Source organism: Schistocerca serialis, chromosome 3 (assembly GCF_023864345.2).
Source record: "Schistocerca serialis cubense isolate TAMUIC-IGC-003099 chromosome 3, iqSchSeri2.2, whole genome shotgun sequence".
Lineage (NCBI taxonomy): Eukaryota > Metazoa > Arthropoda > Insecta > Orthoptera > Acrididae > Schistocerca > Schistocerca serialis.
Window position 1 is genome coordinate 261,583,934 of NC_064640.1, and position 13,247 is coordinate 261,597,180.

The 13,247-nt window shown below is 37.6% G+C and overlaps 1 protein-coding gene across 4 annotated transcripts in view; it reads left to right on the plus strand.

Annotated features, from left to right (window-relative positions):
* LOC126471584 (sodium-coupled monocarboxylate transporter 1-like) overlaps window positions 1–10,921 on the plus strand; it is a 337,815-nt gene extending 326,894 nt beyond the window's left edge. For 2 of the 4 annotated variants that reach the window (XM_050099818.1, XM_050099817.1), the window contains exons 12-14: window positions 712–798; window positions 9,901–10,055; window positions 10,164–10,921. In XM_050099818.1, the coding sequence (XP_049955775.1) occupies window positions 712–798; window positions 9,901–10,055; window positions 10,164–10,437 (516 nt within the window). In that variant the 3' untranslated portion in view covers window positions 10,438–10,921. The remainder of the gene's footprint in view (window positions 1–711; window positions 799–9,900; window positions 10,056–10,163) is intronic. The other 2 variants (XM_050099819.1, XM_050099820.1) reach the window with 1 other exon arrangement.
* Window positions 10,922–13,247: the final 2,326 nt, after the last annotated feature.

Below are 13,247 nucleotides of genomic sequence, written 5' to 3' on the forward strand. Positions count from 1 at the left end.
CGCTATAATTGAATGACATATGGAAGGCCAGTCTTAAGTTAGGAATAAAAATTTGTTTTGTTCATGTTTACCAATACAGTCTCTGGCTAATTTATCATATCTGTAAATGTTACATATCTACAAAACTTAGGTATGTATTGTCACTGGCACTACCTTTTAAAAAAAAACACCTCTTCTCATTTCTTAAACATATTGTGTATTGCGAATATTGTTACGCATTAAGCTGAAGATGTTTTCTGGAAATCAGCTTTTTCTCATTGTCAGAACTTACCCAACTGAATCACTGAGATCAAATTTTCTTTATTAATTAATATTCTGACATGGTAATAGCTGAAATGTTAGGTTCAAAAATACACCAACAGCTGTACCTCCAGTGAACTAACTTGAAAAATGCAAGAATTTCTTGAGAATATTTTTTTTAACTGCAATATGTGTATTTTAGAATGTCTTTACCAGTAAAATATGTGAAATAGACAAGAGCTTACAGTTTCTCACAGATAGATATGATGTAAGAAGATCAAAACATGAGGAGGAAGTGTAAAATATCTTCTTTTTGTTTAAATAAGATTTGAAATTTTTTGTCCGTGTTTATGAAATTAAGAACTATCATATGATTCACAAATCATATTTTCTCTTATTGTCACAACTGTTAAAACCTACTGAGATTTGTAGAAACATGCATGATGTTTGTTGTTTAATTATTCTCTACAGGTTGCAGTGTCTCTATCAGGATTCTTTTCTGGTGCATTATTTGCTCTTTTCCTTTTGGGAATGTATGTTCCATGGGTAAATGCAGTGGTAAGTGTAGTTCACAAAACATTCTTTATTTATTCATCACTAAATCATTCTTGCACAAGACATGCGCATCGTGATATTGGACATGATTGATGACATGATGTGATGTGATGAGAATTTACGAAACATGATTTTACATAGGTATTATTTATTAGAATGTTATTTTAGTTTTATGCCTAGCTTACATGTATACCAAACAAGTACCTGGTTGGCATACTTATAGATTGCAACTTATTATTAGCTTCAAACATTTTTATGTTTTATATTTATATCTACAGCATAAAAGAACAAATGTATTTCATGGGAAATGCATCTCTAGATCAATCAGTCTATTGCATATTTCTTGAACTGATTTGCCTAATATTATATAAATGAGATTTGTGGTAAACAGTGTTAAGTGTAACATGTTATTTGTAAAATATTTGCACAGATATAGTAAAGTTAGGGGACTGAATACTTACATGTATTTAAGAATGCATTTGTAGTATAAAATTATTTCTCAACGAACAAAACTTTAACCTTATTGAAATATACGAAGTGACTTCAAAAAGTAAGCTACACATTATAATAGCAAGCCAAGTAACTTTTATTGAATATTTCACTACACTTCAAAGTCACATAGATACATTACACTAATTTTAAACATAGTTACAAAATCTCTGTAAACATGGGTCAGAATGTTCTACCAACTGTTCAGTTCCTGAAAAATATAAAGGTGCTCCTTGGTCTCTGAGCCATTCAAGAACCACTCAGAGAGCATCATCATTCAAGACACTCTTTTCCCTGAGATGTCTTTCAGCTTGCCAAAAAGATGGAAATTTTAGTACCTTTTTGTGGGTGATATGTGCTGCTAGAAGAGACAGATGTCCAGGTAGCTGAGAACAATATAACTTTATGACTAACACAGAGAATACATAAGTACTTAACAAATGGTTCAGGATAGCAACTGAAACAGCCTCTGAATGGATGCAACTGAAAAGATCGTTATGATCCGATGGTAGTTGATCTACCATAGTAACAGTTCTTGAAGCTACTAGCTTGGTACACAGCCTGTCACAGTAGGGAAACATCACCATAGGCAAAGTCCATATATGCTGCTCTAACCATTTCCACTCTCTTAGGTTCTGGGTGACATGTGCTGCTTTCTGATGAATAGACTTGCCGAGCTTCTAATGTCAAGTGTCGATTTCAAGATGTTAAGGTCAAGGCTGGAACTCACACTGACTGGTGAGCTGCTGGACAGCAGCCTATAAGACCATCCACTGGAGAAATACTGGGAAGTTGTGCTAGTATCACATGGCTTGCAGAGGCAAGCCAGTGCCAGAAATAGCAGCAGTGTATATGGCAGATGTGGTGCCCCCAGATACTGCAGTATGTGTCGCAAGCAGGATGAGCTGACACAGTGTTGCAGGCACCTTGACAGGGTGGCAATCAAGACCACTCTGTTTTGTGGCTTGTAACTGGGTCGTAAGGTGCTAGCCACAGATGCCACATATGTGGTGCAAGACTTTGACTGTATGGCACATGCTTCCAAACTTCCTGCATTAAAATGTTCAAGCAAAGCTAGTGATGTGCACACTGTGTGGGGTGATGCATTGTAACATAGGAAAATAATGCCTTTGCTTAACATTCCATGCATTGTTTTCTTTACAGCATTATGCAGTAATATCATTGCTGCATAGAACAAATTGGCATTAATAGTTATGCACTTTGCCATAAACTCAGTGTACATACCTCCATCACAGTTGAAGGAAACAGTGGCCATGACCCCCCAGCTGATGGTACAACATTTCTTCCTAAGAGGTGAGTAGGTATGTCTCCATTCCACAGCCACTCTCTCTGTTGCTGGTGTCAAGTGATGGACCTATGTCTGATTGCCCATAATGATATGGCTTAGGAAGTCTTTGTAGGGCTCAAAGAAGGTACCATACACCTTGCACCTTTGTGTACAAGAGGTAATGATTGCAGACCCGAACATGAGCACCATTTCTGATACTGCAGATGATTCCAGATGATGGGATGAACACTGCTTGTTGAGATGCACATGTGCTGAGCAATGTCCATGATATTCACTCTGCAATTGCTACAAATCAGTTGCTCAATTTCCTGGATATTATTACCTGTACTTGATGTTGATGGCTTTCCTTTTTAACATGTGTTACCCAGATCTGTGTGGACTTAGTCAAATTTTTGGCACCACTTCACTATGGCTGGATACAACATTGCATTTGGCCCATATACCACCATAATTTCATTGTGAGTCTGTGCAATTTAGAGGTGTTACCCACAAGAATCATGCTGTCCTCCATACTTCAACTTTGTAATATACTTCCAGTTGCTGTGCCATTTTTCTCACACACTGTGATGCACTTATTATCTTTACCACAGCAAAGCTGTGTCTGCAGGATACTTTCAACATGTACTCTCCACTGGCAATGTACCACTGTTGTTGCACAATGGTCTTAGCATGGGACAACATATATAACTTACTTTTCAAGTCCATACCTATTTATGCTACCTGTAACACACATACAATAAGAAAGAGTTAAACTGACCTATGTTACCCAAAAAGTACATGTGTTCCTTACAAAACACTTATTACATGCTCTACACATTCACTAGACAATATACTGACTGAACATATATTAAATATTACAAGTGAACAACCAGCCTCATGACACGCTCAAGTTATCAGGATCACTAATCTCTAGATTGAAGACTAAAACTAATAGACAGGTGGGATTTTCTGCACAAGCATATTTTGAAAAATAGTGATTCTATTAATTTTGTATGCTAATAACATGATTGTAAAAGTCTATATGCAAACAGATCATTTTTTACTAAATATTTGTCGATCAGCAGATAGGCATGTGCACACACACACACACACACACACACACACACACACACACACACACACACACACACACACACACACACACACACACACATGGATAATATAATATTGTACAATTTCTTGTGTAGATTTGCAATACCTCGATGCAGTGAGAAGACAAAAGTCATGGCATACCTCTTAGTATTGTGTTGGACCTACTTTTGTCCAGTGTAGTTGCAGCAACTCAACATGAAATGGACCCAACAAGTCGTTGGAAATCTCCTGCAGAAATATTGAGCCATGCTGCCTCTATAGCTGTCCATAATTCCAAAAATGTTGCTGCTGCAGTATTTTGTGCACTAACTGACCTCTTGATTATGTTCCATAAGTGTTCAATGGGATTCGTGTCAGGTGATCTGGGTGGTTGAATCATTCACTCAGATTGTCCAGAATTTTCTTCAATCCAATCTGGACAATTGTGTCCTGGTGACATGATGCATTGTCATCCATAAAAATTCCATCATTGTCTGGGAACACGATGTCCGTGAATGGCTGCAAATATTCTCAGAGTCACCAAATGTAATCATTTTCAGTCAATGATTGGTTCAGTTGGACCAGAGGACCCAGTCCATTCCATGTAAATACAGCCCACAGCATTATGGAGCCACCACCAGCTTGCTCAGTGCCATGTTTACAACTTTGGTCCATGGCTTTGTGGGGTCTGCATCACACCCAGACCCTGCCATCAGTTCTTACCAACTGAAATAGGGACTCATCTGACAGGACCATAGTTTTTCAGTCATCTAGGGCCCAACCAATATTGTCATGAGCCCAAGAGAGCTGCTGCAGGTGATGTTGTGCTGTTAGAAAAAGCACTCACATTGGTCATCTGCTGCCATAGCCCATTTATGCCGAATTTTGCCACACTGCCCTGACGGATACATTCATCTTATGTTCCACATTGATTTCTTGTGGTGTTGCTTCTATGTTAGCACTGACAACTCTACACAGATGCCACTGCTCAGTCATTAACTGAAGGCCATGAGCCACTGCAGATATTGCCTGAAATTTAATATCCTGAGCACACTCTTGACACTGTGGATCTCAGAATACCCCAATGATTTCTGAAATGGACTGTCCCATGCATCTTGCTCCAATTTGTCTGCATTCAATATTTTTTAATTCACATCATGCGGTCATAATTACATTGGGAACCTTTTCACATAAATCACCTGAGTGCAAATGGCAGCTCTGCCAATGCACAGGCCTTTTATACCTTGTGTATGCAATACTACCACCATTTGTATGTGCACATTTCACTATACCATGACTTTTGTCACCTCAGTGTATACAATATCATTTTTACAAATATGGCCCAACAATGGATTTTATATGCAAGATTAAGTGCTAACCAAGTTTTTCTATCCACCTGTCTGCTGTTCAATACCTCCTTTATTCAGTGCTATGTTTGTATACCATGTTCAGTTTTCTATCACCATAGAGTAATCTGATTCTTTTGGACTGAAACTATAACAATATGTTCTTATTGCTATAAATCACTTAAGAAACAAATTTTATGATTTTATGATTTTTTTGTGACAGTGTAATTTATTTAATGTAAGTATATTATAAAGTGTTTCAATGTTTGTAGGAAATTTGTCAGTTTATTAGAAAGTTTAATGGGTTGATTATTCATTGCCTGTCAAAGCTGTTTCACTCAGTTTTTACTTGAATCTTGATATATGTATTTCCCACATAGTTATCTTGTAAAGTACTTGCAATTATCTCAATATGAATGTTAAATTTAGTTTTCACAAGTGATAAGTACCTTCCATGCTTCATGAATCAGTTTTATTTATTTATTTATTCATGCATCTTTAAGCATTTACATATAATTGATGTTGTAATTAGTAATTTTAAAATAGCTTTTACATTGAGGGGTGACATGTTAAAGAAAACATGCTTACTTATTGTATAGTAACATGTACTATGTACTAAATCACATACAATCACATAAAAATTCATATATATAAGTAAAACAACACAACACAAGAACACACATACAGTTTCTTTAATGAAAGTGCAATCAGTCTTACAAATTAATTAGTAATGTAGATAATCTTTCACAGAGTTTTCAAATTCTTGGAGTATGTGAAAAACCCTTTCTTTCAGCTACTTTTCTATTTTACTTTTGAAGACGTTTGGTAAGACCTAATGTGCCCATAAAGCAAATAAACTGAAAAGTTTTCTACCTAGGTATTCATAATTTCACTGCATTTTCTTAAAACTGGTTGTAGGCCTAGGCATCCACAGGTGGGATGTAGGGGTGGGGACTGAGCCTCCCCTTCCCTGGAATCTACAATACAAAGTTTTTATTATCACTACATATTTCTCACACTATAACAAGTATTGTGTGGATAACAATAAGTTCTCTGGGGTGTTTTAAGCTTTTTGTCACCTATAAAATTTGTTTCTTGTGGCATGACAGATCTCGAAACTGACCATCTCATTTATATAAAAAACGGTGATTTGAGTCATGGCCCCCACCTTTCCCCCCTCCCCCCCCCCCTCTCCCACCACCATAATAAATTTCTGTTGATGCTCATGGTTGCAGGCATATCTGTCTTTGATGTGTGATGAATATGATGTTGATGTACTGGCTGCCATAAGCTATACTTGTTGTAGTTATCTTTCATATACATCAGGCAACTGTATATGAAGAGAGGTGGAATGGTCAGTGTATTTAACTATTTGAAATGAGAACTGCTAGATATTTTAGGTAAGAAAATTCCAGACATGCACCTAATGGTCTTCTCCCAGAAGAACTACCCCCACACAAGAATGCCATATCATAGATGACAGCGAAAGCAAATAGTTTTTTAGGAAGAAACTAGCATAGTTTACTCAACAGATAAATAATGCAGGATAGCTCTTTACATATATACTCTGTTCCAAGTTAATTTCAAGTCCAGATATACACTGAAGCACCAAAGAAAGTGGTATAGGCATGCATATTCAAATACAGAGATATCTAAACAGGCAGAATATGGCACGATGGTCAGCAACGCCTATATAAGACTAAAAGTGTCTGATGCAGTTGTTAGATCAGTTACTGCTGCTACAACGGCAAGTTCTTAAGATTTAAGTGAGTTTGAATGTGGTGTTATAGTCAGCACACGAGCAATGGGACACAGCGTCTCCAAGGTAGTAAGGAAATGGGGATTTTCCTGCACGACCATTTCACAAGTGTATTGTGTGTATTCTGAATATCAGGAATCCACTAAAACATCAAATCTCTGAAATCACTGTGGCTCAAAAAAGATCCTGCAAGAACAGGACCAATTATGACTTGCTGCATATTTCAATGCTGTGCCATCAACAAGTGTCAGTGTGGAAATCATTCACAATGAAACATCATTGATATGAGATCTTGGAGCCAAAGGCCCACTCACATACCGTACCCTTGATGACTGCACGACACAAAGCCACCTTGGACTGTCGACACTGACATTGGACTGTTGATGACTGGAAACATGTTGCCTGGTCAGACAAGTCTCACAAATTGTATTGAGTGGAAGGGTGTGTACGGGTTTGGAGACAGTGTCATGAATCCATGGAACCTGCATGTCAGCAGGATTTTCATGTCATAGTTGGCTCATTCCATTAGGACAGTAGCATTGCCCTTGTTAGGTGGCAGGACACCAGGGAGAGAATTGGCCAGATCCAGAAGAAACATAAAATCAGTACTGTTTGCAGGCCCCCAACAAAGATCTGGAAACTAATGAATCCTGTGAAAGATGATGTAGGCTTCAGAACACCACGAATATACAAAATACCATGTGGGTGTGGGCAGTTTTATATCAGTCAGAGTGTCAGTACCACTGAACAGTATCACACACAACATGAAAGGTGTTTCTGCCTACTGAAGCAATAGAGATCAAAACATTGGACAGCATATTCAATAAAGATGTTGGATTGGAGCTGAGTACAGCCTGGGCTCCCGTGATTGGGGAGTTGAAGCGGGTGCGGCGGTCACGCAACCAAAACATTGCCCTATATGGCACAGGACTAGGCACCAATGATGCCACTGATTGCTGCACAGCTATGTAAGCATGGCAGAGGCATTCAGATGACAATCAACCACTTGACAATGTCAGAGGAGGTCTCTGCCGAAAGCTCGTACACACTTAACCACTTGACACAGCTTGGAACCTGAGAATATTTTATCAATGGATGTTGCCACAAAAGCATGCTTTCATACATAAGATATGGCCTACTGTTCCCTGACACTTATCAAGAATATTTTTCCATACTATTCTTAGTCATTTGGTAGATTTACAGCTGGGAATCACTCCTATCCATGCCTCCCATATTGGTGCTGCAATCCATGACAACACTATGCTTTTGTGTGATGCCATTCTTTGAATTTACTTCCTGAAATGTATCATCATCACTACATCTCTCTTGTCATTTCATTTTGTCAAAATCTGATTGATTCTGTATGCCATTACGTATTTGCCCTTCTTCCGTTTGTCATTTTCCTTGAAGTCAGGGAACTCCTTTCAGTTTTATTGCTTAGTGCTGATAACATTGGCGCTCTTACTTGTTAGATTGTGAACCAAATCTGGGATAGTGTACAAGTTGTCAAAGTAACTATAGTGGCACTTTCCAAGTAAATCACGAGGAAGATCAAAGCAGTTCGAAAAGTTACTTTCTCTCCCATAAATTGTGTCTTTAGCTGTATAAACAATGAAAAAAGTTATAACCAGCCAAAATACATTATCTTGGATGACGAGAGGTATCATCTTCTGGAAGAAGCATTTATAAGGAAATACAGCATCACTTTTTGTACTGCTATGTATTGCTAGTAATCCTTTTATGCTACACTGAAGTGCCAAAGAAACTGGTATAGGCATGTGTATTCAAATACAGAGGTATGGAAACAGGCATAATATGGCACTGCGGTCAGCAACACCTATATAAGACTACAAGTGTCTGGCACAGTTGTTAGATTGGTTACTGCTGCCACGGAGGCAGGTTATCAGGATTTAAGTGAGTTTGAACATGTTGTTATAGTTGAGGCATGAGCAATGGGGCACAGCATCTCTGAGGTAACGATGAAGTGGGGATTTTCCCATACGACCATTTCACGAGTATACCATGAATATCAGGAATCCAGTAAAACATCAAATCTCCAACATTGCTGTAGCTGGAAGAGGATCCTACAAGAACAGGACCAATGATGACTGAAGAGAATGATTCAACATGACAAAATTGAAACCCTTTCACAAATTGCTGCACATTTCAATGCTGGGCCATCAACAACTGTTAGGGTGCGAACCATTCAATGAAACATCATTGATATGGGCTTTCAGAGCCAAAGGCCCACTCGTGTACCCTTGATGACTGCACAACACAAAGCTTTACACCTTACCTGGGCCCATAAACACTGACATTTCACTGTTGATGACTGGAAACATGTTGCCTGGTCAGACAAGTCTTGTTTCAAATTGTATCGAGTTGATGAATGTGTATGGGTATGGAGACAACCTCATGAATCCATGGACGCTGCATGTCAGCAGGGGAAGGTTCAAGCTGGTGGAGACTCTGTAATAATGTGGGGCATGTGCAGTTAGAGTTATATGGGACCCCTGATATGTCTAGATACGACTCTGACAGGTGACACATATGTAAGCATTCCATCAGATCACCTGCATCCATTCATGTCCATTAAGTATTCCGACAGGACAATGTATGACACCCCACACATCCAGAATTGCTACAGAGTAGCTCCAGGAACATTCTTCTGGGTTTAAACACTTCTGCTGGCCACCAAACTCCCTAGACATGAACATTGTTGAACATATCTGGGATGCCTCGCAACATGCTGTTCTGGAGACATCTCAGCCCTCTTGTACTCATACAGATTTATGGACAGCCCTGCAGGATACATAGTGTCAGTGCCCTCCAGCATGACTTCAGATATTAGTCAAGTCCATACCACATCATGCTGTGGCATTTCTGCATGTTCATGGGGGCCCTGCATGATATTAGACAGGTGTACCAGTTTCTATAGCTCTTCAGTGTATTTTTATCATGTCAGTCATCAGTAATTATTATTTCATGAACATGTATGTAAATGACAAGCATCCAAGAAATCAGTGCATTTCATTTTAGAGTACACAGCATATATAACATCTGATAAAAATAAAACAAAAAATATTCATCACTTTTATCCGAGTGTAGATGCAGCATTCATTATTTTGTAGGGTGCAGCAGCTGGAATGATATTTGGTATTGGCATACCAGCATGGTTAGCTATTGGAAGCAACATAGCATCTGAAAAAGGGTATGTCCCAAACATGCTTCCTGTTTCAACGCATAACTGTTCAAAGAATACAACAATTCTGCCACAATATGTAAGGTGTGTAACACATTCTCCTGTTGCTGCTTATGAACATAGGCCTACATGTTTAATTACTTATACATCTCCTCTGTTTCCACAGATTTTAACTGTACATTTGTGTTTCAGGATTAATGATGAGATTTTTTATCCATACAAAATATCATTTCTTTGGTATTCACTTATCTCAATCATATTGACACTTATCTTTGGTTTGGGAGTCAGCTGGCTTTTCAATTTTGAATGTTTTCAAAGACAGAAACTGTGCAATATCAAACTCAGAAGCTTGACACAAAGAACAACAGAAATGGAACATCAAACTCTTTCTGCTACAAGTGAGGAGTCAAACAAATTATTAATAGCAGAAGGCAACACTGACAAAGATTTGTACAGACAGAGTTGAAAATATCTAGCACCTAAGGAAGTAATATTTGTGTGTGTGTGTGTGTGTGTGTGTGTGTGTGTGTGTGTGTGTGTATAGTGCAATTGTTTTTCTGACTCCTAGGTTATGAGTATAACTGTGTTGTTTACACATAACTCTATGTTGTTTGTGAAGATATGTTTTCAGTCTGTAACAATAACGACCAAAAATGTCAATCTACTGTTGTAATACATATCAACTAGCTTCCTTATTAGTAGTATAGTAGTATTATTAGTATAAAACAGTTGTTTCCTGCTCAAATTTTGTACAAATTTTTTGTGTGACTGTGTGATGATATGTGACATTAGTAACTTAATTCTTTTCAATTACCTATGAAACTGCCAGTCAAATGCAATGTAAAAATAAAATGGTAGCCCATTGTATGTAATCCTGAGATGAAATTCAAATGTGTATTCTTGACAGTATAAACAATATTTCAGAGGAATGATAAATATTTTAGTAGAACAGTTTTGTGTTAAAAAGTTCATTTAACCATATATCCAAGCTTGGTGGTTGCTGTATTTCAGGAATCTGAATGTTTCACATGGGAGGAATACTACTACAACCAATTGAGATTCCACAGCTACATTATCAAAGCAGTCTGCCTCTTTTTCATTTGCCATTCTTTCAATAACAGTGGCAATTCATGTTGCAGGAAGTCTCAAATATGAGCCTTGTGAAACGCAATAGGACAGTAGATCCAGTCAACCAATTGTCAATTGCACAACATTACACATTTACAAAGAAATCTTGAAAATATGTTTTCAGAATGCTATGTGAACTCGCAATGAATCATTGATATGAGTTATTGAATCCATCTCATGTGGAAGAGACTTCCTCAGTTAATGATATTCACACAGTCACTCAAATATTAGCAGTTACCCATTGCCAAAATTACAATCACTGAGTTTCATCATTTACCTACAAGTGTTGCAACCACTGATGTAGGTAAGGGATATAAACCATACTGAGATACTGTTAGCCATACTTTAAAATGTGGATACCAATAGCAGTTGACAGTTGTTATAGTTCTATAATTTATTGACTGCAGAGTGGTTTGTTTCTAATCAAAATTTAACTGGACTAAATAGCCTTCAGTTTGGTACTCTGCAGATATAAAACTCTCCTTGTATTTCTTATAAATAGCAAGAGAATTTCTATCATAAAACCTGTAAACAAATATCATACTGAGATATTCAGTATATCTAAAAGTGTGTAAAATTGTTTTAAATAATTCATTAATGGACTCACATGCACATAACCAAACTGAACATACTAATTTAACTTATAGAAACAATCAAATAACGAGTGAGTTCAATATCTTATCTTATAAAAAACAAAAGGCAAACATTTTCAGTCTTATCATAAAAAGCTTTTAATAAATAATTAGCACTTCTTAATTCACCAGAAATATTTCAGATTAAAATGTCTTTCCTTCATTGCAAATCTGCTTCTTGTGCTATGCATTGTCTTTTATTTTAGGAATCAGTAGTAGTTTCCCACTATAGCAGTCATTCATCTACACACAACAAAAAATGTTTTGCATCACCTCAGTTCCAAGAGTTCCAGAACCTGTACAGAAAACTGGAATAGAGCTCAACATAAACATCATTTCCACCCCTTTTTATTGCTCATAAAAAGCACAATTGCATGTTCTACCACCATACAGCAAGACCTTCAGAGGTGGTGGTCCTGATTGCTGTACACGTCAGTAAGTCTAATACCCATTAGCATGTCCTTTTGCACTGATGGATGTCTGTATTCATCATGGCATACTATCCACAAGTTCATCAAGGCACTGTTGGTCCAGAGTGTCCCACTCCTCAATGGCGATTCAGCATAGATCCCTCAGAGTGGTTGGTGGGTTACATCATCCATAAACAAACCTTTTCAATCTGTCCCAGGCATGTTCGACAGGGTTCATGTCTGGAGAACATACTGGCCACTCTAGTCGAGCGATGTCATTATCCTGGAGGAAGTCATTCACAAGACGTGCACGATCGGGGTGCAAATTGTTGTCCATGAAAACAAATGCCTCGCCAATATGCTACCGAAGTATGCTGCCAAAAAATTAATTCCGGTGCTTATCTGCCTATGACGGTAAGAATGGTAGACTACAGTAGTGTACTAAAATAATGTGAAAGGAAGAAAATTAAATGAACAAAGTGCTGAAATACTGTTTTATTTTAAGTATTTAAAAAGATTGAAACCTTTACATAAAAAAACTAAACATGAACTACTACAAGGTACAATATTAATAAATTCACCACTGAATTCAGTTTTAACACCTGTCATGAAAGTGAGAAACCTTTGGAAACAAATCTTGGGAAAATGAAATATTGCAAAGAAACGATCACAGGGTAAAATAAAGTATAAAGCATTGAAGCTATATTCGGGGAATTGTCATCATCTAAGAGCTCAAAATCAAGTCCTTCATCCTCTCCATTTTGACACTCATCTGTTTCCATGATCTTCTGCTGCTCAAAAACATCAGTGTAGAATTTTAACTTTTCCTCCTCAGGCCATGTCTCTCCTAAGTGTAGTTCTATGAGCCACTTGGCACCCATAATTTTAACTTTTTTCAGTGGGACGCCTTTTGGAATCTCCTCAGGAAGAGTTTCTTTCATGACACGTTTGCCTCTTTTAATAATAGATTTCGGCTCTCAACTTTCAAAATTGAAGAATGCTTCTCCTTGCACAAGACATAATTTTCTGTTTGCTGTCTTTGTAATGATAATTCTCTTCAACTTTTGAAACTGGAAGTGCCAGGATCACGGAGCTTTTATGACATC